The 20,009-nt window shown below is 41.1% G+C and overlaps 1 protein-coding gene across 2 annotated transcripts in view; it reads right to left on the reverse strand.

The window, feature by feature from the left end:
• Positions 1 to 20,009, reverse strand: part of LOC143808011 (solute carrier family 12 member 9-like) — a 349,348-nt gene that overhangs the window by 39,721 nt on the left and 289,618 nt on the right. For both annotated transcript variants that reach the window (XM_077290205.1, XM_077290206.1), the window contains exon 10: positions 1,860 to 2,052. In XM_077290205.1, coding sequence (XP_077146320.1) covers positions 1,860 to 2,052 — 193 coding nt within the window. The remainder of the gene's footprint in view (positions 1 to 1,859; positions 2,053 to 20,009) is intronic.

Genomic DNA, 20,009 nt, shown 5'->3' on the forward strand with positions numbered 1-20,009 from the left:
TTCAGATTGATCATAACTTTCATTTCTGAAAAAAAAGAATCCATTTAAATTGAAATGACTAAAGATGAATATTATTTGATAAGTAAAAAGCTTTTATATTACATCTTTCCTGCTAAATTTTGAGAAGAGAAGGAAGAGTTAAGAAGCACGTATAAAAAGATGAGATTTGCTGTAAATGGACGGCTAGCGAGGTACAGAAGTACAGCGTTCTCCCTGCTATGTGTCAAAAGCTTTGTATTAAACAGAGAGCCAGCTATGAAAAGATAAGCGAGGCTGGTAATAATATTACATTAGAGAGTAATGTGAGTGATATCACTGCAGACATTGAACAGGTGGTGGGCCGTGTGTCCACAAAGAGACCCCACTAACATGAGCCGAGATGTGATTCCCGATGGGATTCCGCACACTGTCCATATTCGGGTGGGTACATTATATGGCAAATTCTATTACTCAGCCAGTTGTATGGAGGGGTGTGTGGGTATATGGAGATACACTCGCAGATAAGGCCTCATCTATCCAAAACTCGACGGGTGCTCACTGTCATTTCCATTTCTTATTCTATTAGTCCACATTGATTTTTTTTCTACAATGATTTTTCTTAATATCTACAATCAATAGAGTATTCACTTTCTGCAGTATTTCATCCTCTTTCTAAATTTCCCTATATCCGTTGTACATTACTTATAGGCACATCCCTATAAGTAACGTACAAGGTTATCCTAGAATGGTAAAAGATCTATAGATCATACATAACATATCGCAGCATTTATAATACAGAAAGGAAAATGGGGATAAAGAAAAGGAAAAAGATGGTTTCGTTAGATCGAATACTTTCATATCCAATTCTTCAGATGAATATTAACATTAATAGACCCTATGAGTTTGTACAGGAGTGTTATCTAAGCATTCTCTAATTTTAGCAAAGGTCACGATGTAGGGAGGGAGAGCAGGGGAGCTGTGTCCATCACCTATTGTGAATTGTGGATCCTGTGTAAGCCACTGTGCTACCTTTCACTGTAATGTAATCCTATCTGTGATGAGAAGGACACTACTTAAAAGTCTTCTTTACAAGCGTAAAAACTGCAATTTTTTATTACATATAGATAGTGATACGGAAAATTGAAAAAAAAAATCAAGTTTTTTTTAAAAATACATCATAAAAACAATATTTAAAGAGGACCCGTCACCAGGTAAAAGTCGGCAAATTTTGCTCTTTTCATTCCTGCTGCTGCCACGTATTCCATTTTTTCAAATCTGCCATAGAGTTCAAGGTATATGGGTGTCTTTAATTAGTGCTGGGTTTTATGCGTTACCACGGAGGTATTTTCTGGGGTGGTGCCTATAGACTGCCCTGCAGAATTACCGTCAGCAACGCCCATTTGGAAAACACCGCAAGAATTAGCGCTAAATAAAAACTCACACATCTTTGGACATTATGGCAGATTAAAAAAAAAATACAAAAAATAAAAAATCCATACAACTCAGTTACAATACTCAGGGGAATTGTACAAATAAAACAAGCAAAATCTGTCCGCTTTTGACATGGTAATAGGTTCTTGCTAAACAATAGTTCATTTTTTGGTAACACAATCCCTGTAAATAGTATAACTTTACAATAGTAACACTTTTTATAGCATATCACTCCCTCAGTCATATTCTATAAAAAAGGTGTTATGGCTCGAAGACTTTGTCATTTTTCTACAGCTGGAGAGCCGCAGGTTGGGGAATGGTTAGTAATAGTACGTACACAATATCAAGCTTAGTAAGAAAGGCTGATTATTGAACGTGGGCATACTGAACCCAAGTATGACATTCATATACCTGAGCACATGACACATTGAAGAATACATTTATCTCACCTGGTGAAAGATGAGTGCTTGAGATATAAATCCCCAGCTATGACTGGGCGATAAGTAGTGTAGACACAGGAGCAGGATCAACATGAACACAATGCTGGCAGATGCATAGATGGCGTTGATGAGGAACATCATGGTCACACAACCTAGAATGCCCAGGATACAGGTATGCCAAGTGAAGTAGCGAAATGTTGGCCTGTGCAAGTGGAGGGAACAAAATATATATGAAGAATTGGTGAAGACTTTAAACCTGTTCGTAAACACTGCAGATATAACATTTCCCATGGTTTCCCCCTCCATACAGTTCAGGTGTAAGTAGAAACGATGACTGTAAGGCCGGCGTCACACTCGGCGTAAGACAATACGGTCCGTATTTTACGGCCGTAATACGGCCGAAATACGGTGAAATGTTCCCAAAATAGTGATCCGTAGTCAGGGTGTGTCAGCGTATTTTGCGCATGGCATCCTCCGTATGTAATCCGTATGGCATCCGTACTGCGAGATTTTCGCGCAGGCTTGCAAAACCGACATCTAATGGATTTATGTGCTCAAATGTTCATTAAAACATATATACAGTATGTATATATATATATATGTCATTGAGACACATATATATATATATATATATTCTGTATTTATATTTCATTCAGCGCGATATCTGTGAACAGCCGGTAATTCAATTGCCGGCTTTTCATTTCTCCTTCACAAACCCGACAGGATATGAGACATGGTTTACATACAGTAAACCATCTCATATCCCCTTTTTTTTTGCATATTCCACACTACTAATGTTAGTAGTGTGTATGTGCAAAATTTCAGCGCTGTAGCTGCTAAAATAAAGGGTTAAATCGCGGAAAAAATTGGCGTGGGCTCCCGCGCAATTTTCTCCGCCAGAATGGTAAAGCCAGTGACTGAGGGCAGATATTAATAGCCAGGAGAGGGTCCATGGTTATTGGCCCCCCCCGTGGCTACAAACATCTGCCCCCAGCAACCCCAGAAAAGGCACATCTGGAAGATGCGCCAATTCTGGCACTTGGCCACTCTCTTCCCACTCCCTGTAGCGGTGGGATATGGGGTAATGAAGGGTTAATGCCACCTTGCTATTGGAAGGTGACATTAAGCCAGATTAATAATGGAGAGGCGTCAATTATGTCACCTATCCATTATTAATCCAATTGTAGGAAAGGGTTAAAAAACACACACACACACACACACGATTAAAAAGGATTTTAATGAAATAAACACAGCGGTTGTTGTAATAATTTATTGTTCTCGCAATCCATTTGCAGGCCCTCACTTGGCAAAATAATTAACGCACAATATACATACCTTCTGATGTCAGATCACGTCCCACGAAGTAATCCATCTGAAGGGGTTAACTAATATTACAGGCAGAGCTGCGATAAACCACTCGCTCGTGCCTGTAATCCCCGGGTGCTGAAAGGAAAGCAGGATCTGTACTTACATTGAGTCGCGGTGATGCGCCCCTGCTGGATGTTCTCATGAACTGCAGCCTGGGAACTTTTTCCCACGCTCCAGGTCATATGAGGACATCCACCAGGGGGCGCATCACCGTGACTGAAGGAAATGTAGGTCAATGACCTACATTTCATTCATTCGCCGGGGATTACAGGCACGGAGCACCGCTGCATTTGCAGGGCTCCTGCCTGTAATATTAGTTAACCCCTTCAGATGGATTACCTCGTGGGACGAGACGGTTCACCAGAAGGTATGTATCTTGTGCGTTTATTATTTTTCCAAGCGAGGGTCTGCAAATGGATTGCGAGAACAATAAATTATTACAACAACCGCTGTGTTTATTTCATTAAAATCCTTTTTAATCATGTGTGTGTGTGTTTTTTAACCCTTTCCTACAATTGGATTAATAATGGATAGGTGACATAATTGACGCCTCTCCATTATTAATCTGGCTTAATGTCACCTTACAATAGCAAGGTGGCATTAACCCTTCATTACCCCATATCCCACCGCTACAGGGAGTGGGAAGAGAGTGGCCAAGTGCCAGAATAGGCGCATCTTCCAGATGTGCCTTTTCTGGGGTGGCTGGGGGCAGATGTTTTTAGCCACGGGGGGGCCAATAACCATGGACCCTCTCCTGGCTATTAATATCTGCCCTCAGTCACTGGCTTTACCACTCTGGCGGAGAAAATTGCGCGGGAGCCCACGCCAATTTTTTCCGCCATTTAACCCTTTATTTTAGCAGCTACAGCGCCCAAATTTTGCACATACACACTACTAACATTAGTAGTGTGGAATATGCAAAAAAAATGGGGATATGAGATGGTTTACTGTATGTAAACCATGTCTCATATCATGTCGGGTTTGTGAAGGAGAAGGAAAAAGCCGGCAATTGAATTACCGACTTTTCACTAACACCGCTGCGTATTTCTCGCAAGTCACACTGCAGGTCCGTGTGGAATCCCTATTTTTCTCGCCCCCATAGACTTTCATTGGCGTATTATTTGCGCAATACGCTGACAAACGCAGCATGCTGCGATTTTGTACGGCCGTAGAAAGCCGTATAATACTGAACCGTAATATACGGCTAATAGGAGCAGCCCCATTGAGAATAATTGTGCCGTATGTAATGCGAGTTTTATGGACGTAGTTTCTGCGCTCTTACGTCCGTAAAACTCACCAGTGTGACGCCGGCCTAAATGGGGGATAATCCGCCCCTCACTGTTTGTCTCAGGGACATACAACAATCATGCAGACTGACAAATGGACAAATACTATTGGAGAAATCCTGCAGAGAACAAAAAGGTTAACTTCCTGCTGATCTTGGTAAAATTAATGGTGTCACTCAAAATTTCAAGCCCTCGTATGGCTACGTTATAGGAGAAATATAAAAAAAAAATATTTAAAAAGAAAAGTATGAATATGACTCTTGGAAGACGAGGAGGAAATAAACTAATGATAAAAAAAACAGATAGTTGCCTATTCCTGGGTTAAAGTAGTTATGCAAATCATCATGTGACCCCTTCCCCACATTGGAATTTTCCGTTTTTACAATTTCGTTTTTTGTTCCCCTTCGGCCATAACTTTTTTATTTTTTAGCCAATATAGTAGTACGAGGGCTTATTTTTTGTAAGACGAGTTTTAATTTTGAATGATACCATAGACTTAACCACATAGTGTTCTGGAAAATGGGAAAAGAAATGTTTTTCTTGTGTTTTTTAGTTACCATGTTCACTAAATGTACAGTACAACTGACCTGCCATTATGATTCTCCAGGTCAGAACAAATATACAGATACCAAACATGTACTGATTCTTTTTTATTTAAGTGTTGAAAAAAAGGTCACTGTTTTCTGAGACCCTTAGCGTCTCCAATTTTTGTTTGGGATCTGGGGCTGGGTGAAGGGCTTATTTTTTGCACAGATGAGTCTACATTAAAAGAAGAATTCGGGGCAAATCAAACAAAGTGTGAAAAACACCAAAAAACTAGACAAAAATGGTGTAAACACATTAAGGTTTCCGAGCCAATGTTTGCTACCTTGCCTAATGGTGAGCCCCGTGAACTTTCTCCTTCTTCGATATTTTAGATTCTATCTGAACACTGAGCACCACTATGGACGAAGCAGTGAAGTACTGGAACATGGACACTGCCTGGATTTGCGTGAGTAGTGCCGGTCACTTGTGGATTTTTGTAAACATCCATTGAAATAATGGTGATTTCCATGGTGCAGTGAGTATCCAGGCAGAGAGGATTTGACGTCTGTTCCCTATAAATCCCACAAGGCTGAAGCTGTACATACATTCTGGCACTATAAACTGAAGACTACGTTTATGTTCATGAGAACATCATTCTATGTGAGGAGCCGACCACAGCATGTGCTTCTCTAGCAATAAGTAATAATGCCGCACTTCACATGGCGCTTGATAATAAAATCTTGATTTGCATATTTTAGCACCAGCCGTGCTAGCAATAATCCCATGATTATATAATTAAGACTCATCTTTATCTGTTTTTTTCCTTTCCTCTTTTTAATTCAGACATCATTTGACCCTTCTACAGATTTTTTTCACTGCTTGCTTGCTCAGAGACTATAATGCTCTTGAACGTCTCTAAAACATTGATGTGATTTATCGATAAAATCTCTCCCGTGGATCCAAGTAAAGTGCTCCACTGCACTGTTTATAGGACTGATGTGAATGTAACAGAAATGTACCTGGGGACGTAGGCATGAAAAAAATGTTATTGGCTAAAAGTCGGACAATGCTATATGAACATATGGCATTTTATACCACTTGATGATCTTTATGGATTGTTTGATTTTTGGACTTCGGCATGAGAAAATAATAGCAGATCTGAGCTGCCCCATAGCATAACACTGGTTCGAGTGCTATGCAATGTTTTACACTTGTGTGACCCCGGTCTAAAAGTAAGTCACAGTTCAGAGGGCTATATAATGGTCAGGCCAGTCACGTAAACATATAGCGGATATAACAGACGGAAATGACAGACTCCATAGTCTAACATGGGTCAGTGTCTGGTCTGCTGCCATCTGGACTAGGCCATAAAGGGTGCCTTCAGACGAGTGCATGAAAAATTGTCTGAGTTTTATCCAGAAAACTAGGACGACTATTTTACATTTTCATCAGATTTTCATCTGTGTGCCATCCTTGTGCCTGTTGTTCACGTGTGTGTTATCTGGGTGTGATCTGTTCTCATGCAACTACATTAAACATGTACATTATCAAATACAGTTTCATAGGCTTATAATATTAGAAATCTATCTGGAAAAATCGAATGCCACTCAGATATTCGCTATGGGATCGATTTCTATCACGCACACAAAGACTTGAAAGTGTGCTTCTTATCTGAGAATAGAATGAAAGAAGTGCATGCTGTGAGAAAAAAATTCTCATCTGAATAGCACTGTTGAATAACAGGGATCAGTGTGCTGTCCGTGTGGTATCAGATTAAAAATTGGATAGCAAGTGTACGCTAGTCTGCATGAGTCCAAAGTCATAGGGCCAGACCGAATGTAACGCTCACGGTGTGAGCTGTTGATGTCAAGTTCTTCTTCATCTGAAATAATTTGATAGGATTAGCTTAGACAACTCCCCGCCTCATCCCGACCAACACATAATTCATTTTCGGCATATGATCCACAAAGATACAAAGATTTTGAAGCAAAACCACGATGCGTGAGGTAAAGCAGTAAACAAAGGTCAAACCTTGACAAATTACTTGGCCTTCATTCATGCAATAATGCTGAAAAACACATAAATCCTAACTTCAATGAAGAGTTTATTGTGTCAGTTATTTTCATTTGTCTTGGCAATGTATTGTTGATTTATTTGGAACTACCCCCTTGGAGACATCTTGTGCACTGTCCGGTCTTAGGCACGTTGAGTATTTGGTGAGCTTTTTACATCAGGATTTGTAAGTAGTGATGAGCGAACGTGCCAGGATAATGTCTTATCTGAGCATGTTCTAGTGTTATCAGAGTATCTTGGGTGTGCTCATATATTATGTTCTAGTCTCTGTGGTTGCATGATTTGCAGCTGTTAGACAGCCTGAACACATGTGGGATTTCCTGTTTGTTAGGGGATCCCCACATGTGTTGAGGCTGTGTAACGTGTTTCTATTATACTTTTCCTCTTATTGTTCTACTCCTGGTTTTGGCTTACAAATACTCAACGGGTGCCCATGGTCTTAGCTTGACAATCTATATTCTGAATGTAAATTGCACCTGAATAGAAAAGTATCTGCTGTGCTGGTAGATAGAATACTAGCAGGGGTGGCAGAGTATTTAAACTACAGACAAGGGGGAATAATTAGGCAACAAATAAAATGGAAGATAGGTTAGAGAGGGGGTCAAACTATATTGGAGAGTGGAGATGTCGAGGGGAGGACTAGGGCGGTGAATAGGTAGATTCATGTGTTACAAACTAACAGTGAAGGCAAATGTGCCCCAAAATTGAAACAATTTGCCTTTCTGAAAAAAAAAATGATGAAAACTGAACAGAAACTAAAAGTGTATGCTTACAAATGCCAGCAGACTAGCAAGCAAGGTTCAAGAACGTGAGGCCTTGGTACTGGAGGAACACACTAATGTGGTTGGTGTTTCTGAGACATTGTTGAACTCTTCATATGGTTTAAATCTTTCTGGTTTTTTACTCTTTTGGAAAGACTGGGCAAATAGGAAACAGGAGGCGTATGTCTGTATGTTAGGAGTGATATTAAAGTTAGTTTGAAAGAGGCAATATTAGAGGAAGATTGTAAGGAAGCTGAAACCTTATGGGTAGAATTTCAGATGGAGGTGTAAAGCTGCAGTAAACTATTTTCCCCCCAACATCACTGAGGAGACTGAGGGGCAGCTACGCATATAATCAGATGGAGCAGGCTGCACAGGCTGGTGGAGTTTAAGGTAGCTTTTATCTACCTAGATATTGACTGGAGTCACAGTTTGGCTCCAATGGCAAATTCCACAGCTTGTTGCATGTTTATTTATGGACCAGTTTGTTGAAGACTCGACAGGAGGTGATGCTGTGTTGGGTGCGATCATTTCTAACATTTCAGAGCTTATTTGAAATGTCACTTTTTGCTAAAACCTTGCTAACAGTGCTCACAATATCATTCCATTTTGCTTACACTGTAAAATATGTACTCATGCAGGAAGGGAAAAAACACTACATTTTACATTTTCACAGTTTTAAGGCTACACTTCAGGACAAGGATTGGGAGCAGCTAATGTCATAGATTGATAAATAATAAATGAGAGAGCTTTACATCTATAGCGGTCAATTAAAAAAATGTATTCCTATAGGCAACAAGTATAGATGAAAAACATTAAAAACACAAAAAAGCTCACATTGACAAAACAGGCATTCAGAATACATAAATCTAATAGGTCAGCTCTAGTATTTAACCCCTTAGTGACCACCAATACGTCTTTTTACTGACATCACAAATCAGACAATAGCATCCCTCGACTGGTGAAAATGCATCAGCTGTGGACTGTGCACTATAGCTGACACCTTGCTGCATCATCCTTGATGTTTTTTACACCAATCATGGCTTTTTAATCCCTTAGACGCTGCTGTCAATAGTGATTATGGCATCTAAATCGTTAACATAGTGTGGGGGCTCCCTCTTTATCCCCATTGGCACCCTGTGATCGTGATTGTGTGGTCATGATGTTTGCCATGGCAGTTCATGGTCAAATAACGACCTTAGAGTCTGCTGGCTATAGTGGCCTGCTCAGAAGAAAGATTTACAGTAGGTAGTAAAAATAAAAAAATTTCCTTCCTGTCATGCCCCGTATTAATTCCTGAAAGGCATGTAAATGGTTAATAATGGTTAATAAACTACCTGACAGCAGTTTTGAATACATTGTGGGTGCTGTTTTTAATAACTCTCATTTTTGGGGATTTTATGACCTTTAGATGCGCCAAAGTCACTTAAAAACTGAAAAAGTACATTTCCATGAAAAATGAACAATTACTGCTACAATTTTAAACCTGTAGATCAGCAATCTGTGACCACTGGAAAGGAGGCCTGCAAATTTCCATTATTTCCAGCTCTTCTTTTGATTAGCTGGGCTGGTGCGACGTCATCATTGCGGCGTGATACACACATTGTTGCGCTGGCACTGCTAATGAAAAGAAGAGCCAGGAATGCTGGGAGGTAAAGAAATTCGCAGATCTTCTGTGCAGTGGTCACAATGGGCTAGAGATCTGAGAATGGATTTTCCCATCTCTAGTAAATATCCTTTGTATTCTTCATCCCCATTATGTGAAGATGATATTTTAGATTTGCATTTGCCAAAATGTTCTGTCTGCTGCATATTTGGCAATGTTCAAAGTAAGACTATTTCACACAACCATGCCGACTTTACATCTGCAAAAATAGAATGTTTGTTATCCATGATAGATCATATCATAGATATATGGATCATAGTCTGTTAAGCTTGCGAGCAGGGCCCTCATTCCTCTTGGTATCTGTTTTGATCTATGATTATTGTTATGCTGTAATGTCTATTGTCTGTACAAGTCCCCTCTATAATGTAAAGCGCTGCGGAATATGTTGGCGCTATATAAATAAAAATGTATTATTATTATTATCCATTAAACCTATAGAGAACATCGGAGTATAACGCCCCCCCAAAAAAGTAATTTACACTGTACATAATATAGTGAAAAACATATATAACTTTATTGAAAAATACAAAACATCATAAAAGGACAGTAAAATGATGGATAGTTGGTGATCACACAAAAAACAAGCACAGCGGTACCATAGCAATCAATCTTAGCACCCAATAGCACCATAGATCTTGAGTTTCAGACCTCAATGTACAAATCTAGCTGCACATCGTATAGACAGAAATCTACCGAGCAGCCACAGAAAAATCCAGCGTTACCCCAAGTGGTAAAAAATGACAGCCTGCCGGAAAACCCCTGTCATGCCACCAAAAATAAAGTGCCAAGTGCTCAACATCTATACTGCATAAAGTGCTTACCTATGTGGGGATGGTGCCCGCCGAGTTTGTAGCCCCGACGTACGTTTTGCAACTATTTGCTTCTTCAGGAGGCTTGTGTGGGTTGCTGAGTTAGAGGGGCTTTTATAATGAGATCAAACAGCTGATCGCAGTCGGCGTCGCTCCATGACGCGCATGAGGGGCGGATCTTGGGCTGCATCACCGTCACGTCCGGCAGTCCCAGCACTGAAAGGGATAAGGAGGAAAACTCTCCGTCACGTCAGTAATCCCAACAGTGCTGATAGGACGCCATCAAGGGGCGTGTGCAGAGTCCCAGTCTACCGCGCATGCGTGTACCGCGGCCGCCATCTTACTTACTGGCCATAAGCAGGGCAAGAATACCGTAAGTATAAACCAAGGGATGGGACCAATGTACTCTGTCAAATCGCCCAGTACCAAGCGGATATAAAGACACAGATCTATAACAACAGAATCAATAACAATTTATACAATTATGATGTAAAAAAGATTCTTCATTGTGTTAATCCGCAGTCCTGAGATTAAATTGATAGTCATGGAGATGTGCCAGTGCGATCCTGGATCTATTATGTTGAATAACCAGAGGGTCCCTCAAAAAAGGACCATCTCAGCAAAAGTCCAATGCATATATACTGAAAATACAAAGATGATTAAAATAAATAACCGCAACAAAAATTAAAAACAAGGGAGACAATGAAAAAGAGCCCTAAAAAAACAAGAAGCAATACGACTAATAATAGACTAAAAAGGTCAGAGAAAGGAAGAGCATTTTGTGCCAACACAAAATCACAAACGAGAGTTTCTCATTCAACCCGTGAGGCGACATGGTGCCCAGGGAAACTATCCAGCTGCATTCCATCTGAGCCAGAACTGTTTTGTACAGCTGACATGTGCCCACAATAGCGACGGGTGGAATCGTGATCCACCCGCTGCTATTAACTAGTTAAATGCCACTGTCAAACGCTGACAGCGGCATTTAACTACCGCTTCTGGCCATCGGGCCAGAAATGAGCGCATTGCCGACCCCTGTCACATGATCGGGGCTCAGAGATGCTTCGGCATGACAACCTGAGGTCTCCTTGATACCTGTATAGTTGTTGATGCCGGCTTGTTGTGAGCGCCACCCTGTGGTCGGCGCTCATAGCAAGCCTGTAATTCAGCTACATAGGAGCGATCTGATGATCGCTGTTATGTAGCAGAGCCGATCAGGCTATGCCAGCTTCTAGCCTCCCATGGTGGCTATTGAAGCCTGGCAAAAGTAAAAAAAAAATGTTTAAAAAAATATGAAAAAATAAAAAAAATATAAAATTTTAAATCACCCCTCTTTCGTCCCATTCAAAATAAAACAATAAAAAAATCAAACATACACATATTTGGTATCACCGCGTTCAGAATTGCCCAATCTATCAATAAAAAAAAAGATTAACCTGATCGCTAAACGGCGTAACGAGAAAAAAATTCTAAACGCCCGAATTACGTTTTTTGGTCGCCGCGACATTGCATTAAAATGCAATAACGGGCGATCAAAAGAACGTATCTGCACCAAAATGTTATCCTTAAAAACTTCAGCTTGGCACGCAAAAAATAAGCCCTCACCCAACCCGAGATCACATAAAATGGAGACGCTACGGGCATCGGAAAATGGCGTAATTTTTTTTTTTTTTTTTTTAGCAAAGTTTGGAATTTCTTTTCACCACTTATATAAAAAAGAACCTAGACATGTTTGGTGTCTATGAACTTGTAATGACTTGGAGAATTATAATGGCAGGTCAGTTTTAGCATTTAATGAAACTAGCAAAAAAGCCAAACAAAAAACAAGTTTGTGATTGCACTTTTTTTGCAATTTCACCGCACTTGGAATTTTTTCCCTTTTCTAGTACACGACATGCTAAAACCAATGATGTAGTTCAAAAGTAAAACTCGTCCCGCACAAAATAAGCCCTCACATGACCATATTGACGGAAAAATAAAAAAGTTATGGCTCTGGGAAGGAGGGGAGCGAAAAAAGGAACACGGAAAAACGGAAAATCCCAAGGTCATGAAGGGGTTAAGTACTGTTCGAAGAACAGCCCAGAGTAGGTGATATCTGTTTTTTTATGGACCACCAGTAGGCAAAAAATAAAACCTGACATGTGAATAGACTCATTGAATATAATGTGTTCATTTGCTGTTGACGGCAAAATCTAATGCCTGAAACTGACCTCATTCAGATGTCCATTATTATCAAATGCATGAGGCATCTCATTTTATATATTCTTCCTGTTCTTAAAGATATTATTCAATAAATTTATATTTTTATTATTCTCTTTGTCTGCACACTTTTTGACCTGAGATTCTCCTATCAATGATTATTAAGTATTTATGTATTCATTATGGTCCATGGGCATGTTTTTGTCAAATTTTTGCAGATTAAAATGTCTTGCCCCCCACCCCAATGTTGTGAAAAATATTTTTTTTTATATGGTAAAAACAGATGACACACGGACCCAAAATAGACCTAGCATTCTAAAATATATATATATATATATATATATATATATATATATATATATATTTGAGTCATAAAGACTAAAGCAGAACATATAGCTTAGTCAATTACATGGGTTATCCAGCGCTGGTTGATGCCACTTTCGATGAAGTTATGACTAGTGATGAGCGAGTATACTCGTTGTTCATGTTTTCCCGAGCACGCTCAGGTGTCCTCCGAATATATGATAGCGTTCGGAGATTTTGTTTTCCTTGCAGCAACAGAATGTTTTACAGCTGCTAGCCTGCTTGATTACATGTGGGAATTCCCTAGCAACCAGACAACCCCCACATGTACTCAGCCTGGCGAGTAGCTGTAAATCATTCAGTTGCAGCATGAAAACTAAATCTCCGAGCAGTCATAAATACTCGGAGGTCACCCGAGCGTGCTAGGGAAAACACGAGCAACGAGTATATTCGCTCATCACTAGTTATAACCCCACACCTGCCATAAAGCATGCACGATCAGTAGGTATCGGCCAGCTGTCCTGTTCATACCTGCCTGACACTGTTTTTATGTGTACTTTCTAGTGAGCTTTATTAGGTACAAAAACCTCTGACCAATAGTTGATGGATTGCAAAAGCTTTTTAAAGTCTCCTATTCTGTGGTTCTCGCCTGCCCATAATCAAGACGTCAATGGGATTTGGCCAACTTCCATTTTCCCTGCTGAGGATACGTGCAGGACCCAGACTCATATAAGGAGGGTATAAGGTTGAACAAAAATCAGTAACCGTATACGTAACAAAAACTGCAGCAAAATGTATATGATAGATGTATGGATAGATATAAGATAAGCAAATAGATTATAGATAGAAAGACATGAGATTAGATAGATAGATAGATAGGTGTGAGGCAGTGACCGGGGTCATATACGAGTGTCGCTATGTGTCCCCTAGGATGCACACACAAGCATATTGAGGCCGCGGAGTGCATTGCAGTCATAGGCATAGCTGTAATTGTGATGCAGAATAACAGTAAGTGTAGTCTTGGGCAAGCTATTTGTTCAGGGCAGATTTAGGAAAATCTGTTATGGACTTTTATTTTTGAAATGGGCTACAAGAAGGTAGTGGAGCGGTCCGTTTCCTCCCTGGGCCGGGTTTTCCATGTGGCCTACGGACTCACAGGTTCTTGTAAAAACCCCTGAAGCAGAGGGTTGGATGTGTCAGTGTGGAGTTTTCAAGTTGCAGAGCAGTCAGCACTGCAAAAGCTCAGCCTGTGCGAGGAAACACAGAGCCAAGCGGAGCGAACTCCTGGCACCCCGCAAAGTGATACAGCGGGTGCAGTCGCCCTCGGCAACTGGACGCATTTACGGACTGTCTTGTTTCCCATCTGTGATGGGATACCGTTTGTTTTGTTTGTGAGTTTTTGGACATTAAAACTACGTTTGCTTTGAACTTTCCTTGGTCATTACCTCATCACTGCACAGTGAGGACACCACTGCACTACAATAGATAGATAGATAGATAGATAGATAGATAGATAGATAGATAGACCTCTGGATAAGGTTCCTTTGCCAGATTAGTGGGTTACATACAGATATAAACAGAAGAAACACTTTAGAGCTGCGTACATCATCCATACACACTGTATATATAAAAGCGTATGTAGATGATGGAAGATGTGAGACATTAGTGATCATTTAACAGCACAAATAATAAAATAAGTGAAGTCATCTCTTGTCATATCAGATAATAATAAGTATTTGCAGAGAGAAGCTGCTTGAATCAAGCTGCAGCTTATATGCCTGATCAGACCGATGACTGTAATTATACCATCATGTCGGCTTCTTCCCCATATTCTGACACACGGCACAGCGTAATAACAAAAGTGACTTTCAGTAAGAGTACACTTGCACATGTACACTGATCACACATTTTTTACAGTTTGGTAATATTTGGTAGATGACTCTACCACAAAATTCATTATAAAAGTCATTTATAAGAGCTGATTTCTGCCCATAAACGGGCTTTGATTGACAAAAAAACAAATAATCACGTGAGCTAACAATATTGTATGGGAATTGTCCCCATACAGTGTGCATGTTATCGGCAGCACATTCCATTTACACAGGAACATGAGCTGCCGAGACAACTAATTAATATAGTGGCCTGTATAAACAATCCAATCACACAATAAGTGAGCATTTTGCCTGTTTGGCAGCTGATCAGCTTCATGCGTACAATGACTGGTATATGGGCATTTAGCGCTCATGCACACAGCCATGCAGCATGGAAAAAATCCCGTATGGCAGCACATGTACAGCTCCTCAGTGCATAACCTCTGTGTGCTGCCGTCCAGGCTTACACAGAGGCATTATCCTCTAGGGAAATATATTGCCAAACATTTGGAATCCAATGGTTTCAAAGACAATTGGACAGAAAAATGCCTCTGTGCAAAATATGATATCATATGGTCTTATGCGCCTTAAAAAAAGCCTTAATATGGCTCGGTATAAACACGAGTCTGTATTCTATGTGGTTTTTGCAGCAATTATCCATTTTTGCTTTCAATCAAAGTGAGATATATTACTTGCATTTTTACAAAAATATAAGTAACATGAAAGAGACTGAAATTATTTTTTTAGGAAACCCATAGGCCCCAACTCATCAAAACTGGCATTTGTCACATCGGGTGTGATGACGATGATGAGAGTTCATATTTACACATGGTTTATTAAGGGGTGCTTGCCTCTTAATGAACCAGGAGCAACTGACTAGTGTCGTTCGGCTCTGTGCATCTCGCCACAAATCTTATTCCATATACAAAAAAAGGTTATACTCTATCGTGCTAAAGCATGTCCATGTGAAATATATGAAATATGAATAGCAACACGGCTTTTGAATATTAGGAAAAAGACGCTTTGCATAAAATTTGGTCAAATTATATCTGCCCATCAACCAATGTCAAGGTGGTCTCAAAGACTGATGGGTCCCTACGTGTATGAATACCTCTCTTAGGTTGATGTCTGAATTCCTGGGAGAATGTGGACACCTCTCTCATTAAAGCCTGCATTTATGGGTAGGTAGCCATATATTCATATATTTCACATTGACATGCTTTAGCACGATAGAGTGCAATTTTTTTTGTATATTGTAAATAGAGGTATGCACCTATTCACACTAGTTTGGATATGTCAGTCAGTTATTTGTCACAAATCGTATTCCAGTTGGACACTGGAGTAAGAATTCTGGCTTAAGGTATGCCAAAGATCTTCATAAGTTAGATGAGTCACAACCCTGTTCCGCCCCATCTCTGTCCATTTTGGCAGACCGGTGGGAAACTGGCATGTAAAAACTTGTGTTGCGCGAAAGTTTTGCCACTTTTCAAAGTGATTTATATCATTATTGCATAATTGCTTTGATGAATCAGGGGCCAAAGACTCCTATGGAACCATGCTTTACATGCACATGGCTCTCAATGTAAGAACAAGGCAGAAAATACACAACTAGTCATGTTCTCAGTTGTAAAGTGGATGTAATTGTAACCAGTCCGGGCAATGCTCTCCTAGAATAGATTTATACTCCTTATGTATTCAGTTTACAGAGGATTTTCTGGACTAGATACAATGGTGACCACTTCTCAGCTGAGGGCAGGACTAGGTATCGGATTTTATAGGTAAACAATAAGGGAGGCTCACTAGGGAACACATGCGAGTATTCATAAACTGCACCAAAATACTGACTGATGCGCTGTGCACCAGATTTATTTTGTGATTTAGACACATTTCCTACAGTTTTAAAGTTTCTTGAAGCACAGGCTGTAGCTAAAAAAAGATTTTGCGGAATGTTTTCGACATTTGTAAGTGGGTACAACTTATGTACCATTTCCATATTTAACGGGATCATTATTGTTCTTTTCTGACAACATCATTTTTTGTTAGAACCCCATTTTGGTGTTACTGCTTCGCTTTGGTCTATGCAGCAGCCCCCGCTGATCTTTCCACACACGGCTGCGAGCCAGCGTGGTGTTTTTGTATACAATTTAACAGTAAAGCACTTAGCAAATGCAAATTATTATTGTTGTTTTATTACTGTTATTATTATTAATAGTTCTCTTTAGAACAGTGGAATATGGAATAATATGCTCCCTTTTTATATTTTCCTCTTGCTCTGTCAGAGACAGCTCTTATTCTTCTGTATGACACCGCGGCTGGAGTCTGTGACATGGTGGCAAGCAGGGGCTGTCTATTAGGAAGGTAATTGCAGAGGAGGGAAGTGGCATTGTTAGTGGTGTGGAGGAGGTCTCTCTTACAGGTGGAAATTACATGGAGAAAAACACACAGAAGAACAACAACAATTTAACTATTTCATCTGTATTGTATTCATTGTGTTTGTGGTCCAAGCGTGACCACGGTCAGGGGATGCCTGCCAATGTGGCATTCCTTTTAGAGATAAAGATGTGTTGCTTAAAGAATCAAATGTTTGTTTTTTCAAATACAAAACACCAGTTTTTTAATCGCAATTTGGTAAACATTTTTGTAAACTTGCCGAATTTTCAAGCTAAAATGAATTTAATGCATCCAATGCTAGAACTTCATAGTTTCTTCTGCACGGACTATAGCTTTAAAGGTTTGGTGAACTACAGAGCAGAAATCAATATACAGTCCTCCTTTGGCTGGTTTCACACATTTTCTTTGGTACATGTGCTATCTGACATTTTTACAGATAGATTACGGACCCAATACAATGAATGTGCCTTTTCTCAAGTCCTTATTTTTAGGACATATTGTCAACAAGAGAAAGAAAACAGAGATCTGTGTTGGGGATCAAACTTGCCAATGCAAGTCAATTACCAAGTTAAAAAAAATTTGATGGCACAAGGATGTCATGTAGAGATAAGCAAATTTGTTCGGGTCCCTCCTTATTCGGCAAGCTATAGCACTTAGGCTAGTTTCACACTAGCGTTTAGAGGAGCTGCGGAGGGCTGCGGACTTCCTCTGTGAAGCCCCGCCCTCGGCCGCACCTCCGCCGCTAGCTCCACCTACTTCTGCATGTGGCCTGCGTACCTATCTTTAATATTAGGTACGTAGGTCGTGTGGCTGTATGCGGATGCTTCCACATGCGTCGTTTTGACGATGCGGAGAAAAAAAGAAATTGCAACCAGCTGTGTCCTACGCTGGTCGCCGCATCGTCAAAATGATGCACGCGGAAGCATCCACATACAGCGGCACGACCTGCGTACCTAATGTTAAAGATAGACAAAAAAATTGGAACAGCACAATGCTCACCAGTGGGTGCCTGGCTTGAGAAAGGCTCATTGCGAGCCGAAACATCGCACAAGAGAGATGTGGGTTTGAATAAACTACACGTTTCCACTTTGAAAAAGGACTTGGAATGCTGCCTTCTTTTCTCTAATTCGTAATGTAAAAGATAGGTACGCATGCAGAAGTAGGCGGAGCTAGCGGCGGAGGTGTGGCCGAGGGCGGGGCTTCACGGAGGAAGTCCGCAGCCCTCCGCAGCTCCTCAAAACGCTAATGTGAAACCAGCCTTACTGAATAAGCTGCAGAGGGAACCCGGCTTCCTGGATCGCTCCGGCTGATCAGCTCTCCGGGGCCACAGCTGCATGTTTTTTATTCATTTTTGCTGCATTTTTACCTATGCAGAAATGGTCCAAAAACGCTATGGAATCCTTAGGCAAACTAATTCAATGACAATCCTGAAGGGTTGTGTACTTGATCATTTCCTTAAGTATTTGCAGTGCATTTATTTAATGAGTCATTTCCTTAATGAGTCATTTCCTTAAGTATTTGCAGTGTGTTTTTTTCTGCAGCATGTCAATTCTTTGTGCATTTCTACAGCGTTTTTCACTTATTGACCTGAACCGAGTCAGTCAAATCAGCAGCAAAAACGCAGTTATAACATTTTTTGCGGATTTGCTGAGTTTTTATTTTGTGCTTTACTGGCTTCTTATGGTGTTTCCAAAGTTGTCATCTGGGTGAGAGCGTGGGAAACACCAGTGCGGTGGATCTTATCGGCGGTAACGCAACCGCCGGTAAGGCTAGGTTCACATTGCGTTAAAGCAGCCCGTTCAACACATGTGTTAAACAGGCTGCGTTAATGCAAGTGCCGACATGCCATCCCGCTAGGGCAGATAGAGCTAACAGATGCTCCATCTGCGCTAGCGGTGACGGACACAGAAACGCTGCAGCCCGCGTCCCACGGTCCGTCACTCAATGGCGGCACATCTCTAGCACACGCCCAGTTTGGGCGTGGCTAGCGATGCGCTCGAAATAGGGTTTAATGGCAGCATTAATGGACTGCGTTACACCGCGGTGTAACGCAGTCCGTCTAACGGACGGCTTATAACGTAATGTGAACCCAGCCTAAGACCGTTGGTCAGAGAGCTGTGGGGTCATGCTGTCAGATGTCAGCGTGCCCCGCAGCTGTGACTGTTATCCGCAGTAACACTACCACCGGTAAGACTGTCAGTTAGAGCACTGCGGGGTAACGCTGTAAGATGTCAGCATGACCCCGCAGCTGTGACTGTGACCCACAGCGGTGATCTACAGTAAAACTCTTACCGCAGGTTAGCAGGCGTGGGCTGATGACCCTACTGCTCCCATCGGGCTACATCTGTGGTCATCGATAACAGTGACAGCAGGTGCCGCTGATGGGAGACATAGTATCATCTGCCGACGCCTGTGGTCACAGTTGGAAAAAAAAAAAGTTAAATAATTACATACACGTTCACATAAAAATAAAAACTCATTATATTCACCTAACATTTTTTGCGGATTTGCTGAGTTTTTATTTTGTGCTTTACTGGCTTCTTATGGTGTTTCCAAAGTTGTCATCTGGGTGAGAGCGTGGGAAACACCAGTGCGGTGGATCTTATCGGCGGTAACGCAACCGCCGGTAAGGCTAGGTTCACATTGCGTTAAAGCAGCCCGTTCAACACATGTGTTAAACAGGCTGCGTTAATGCAAGTGCCGACATGCCATCCCGCTAGGGCAGATAGAGCTAACAGATGCTCCATCTGCGCTAGCGGTGACGGACACAGAAACGCTGCAGCCCGCGTCCCACGGTCCGTCACTCAATGGCGGCACATCTCTAGCACACGCCCAGTTTGGGCGTGGCTAGCGATGCGCTCGAAATAGGGTTTAATGGCAGCATTAATGGACTGCGTTACACCGCGG

Source organism: Ranitomeya variabilis, chromosome 2 (genome assembly GCF_051348905.1).
Source record: "Ranitomeya variabilis isolate aRanVar5 chromosome 2, aRanVar5.hap1, whole genome shotgun sequence".
Lineage (NCBI taxonomy): Eukaryota > Metazoa > Chordata > Amphibia > Anura > Dendrobatidae > Ranitomeya > Ranitomeya variabilis.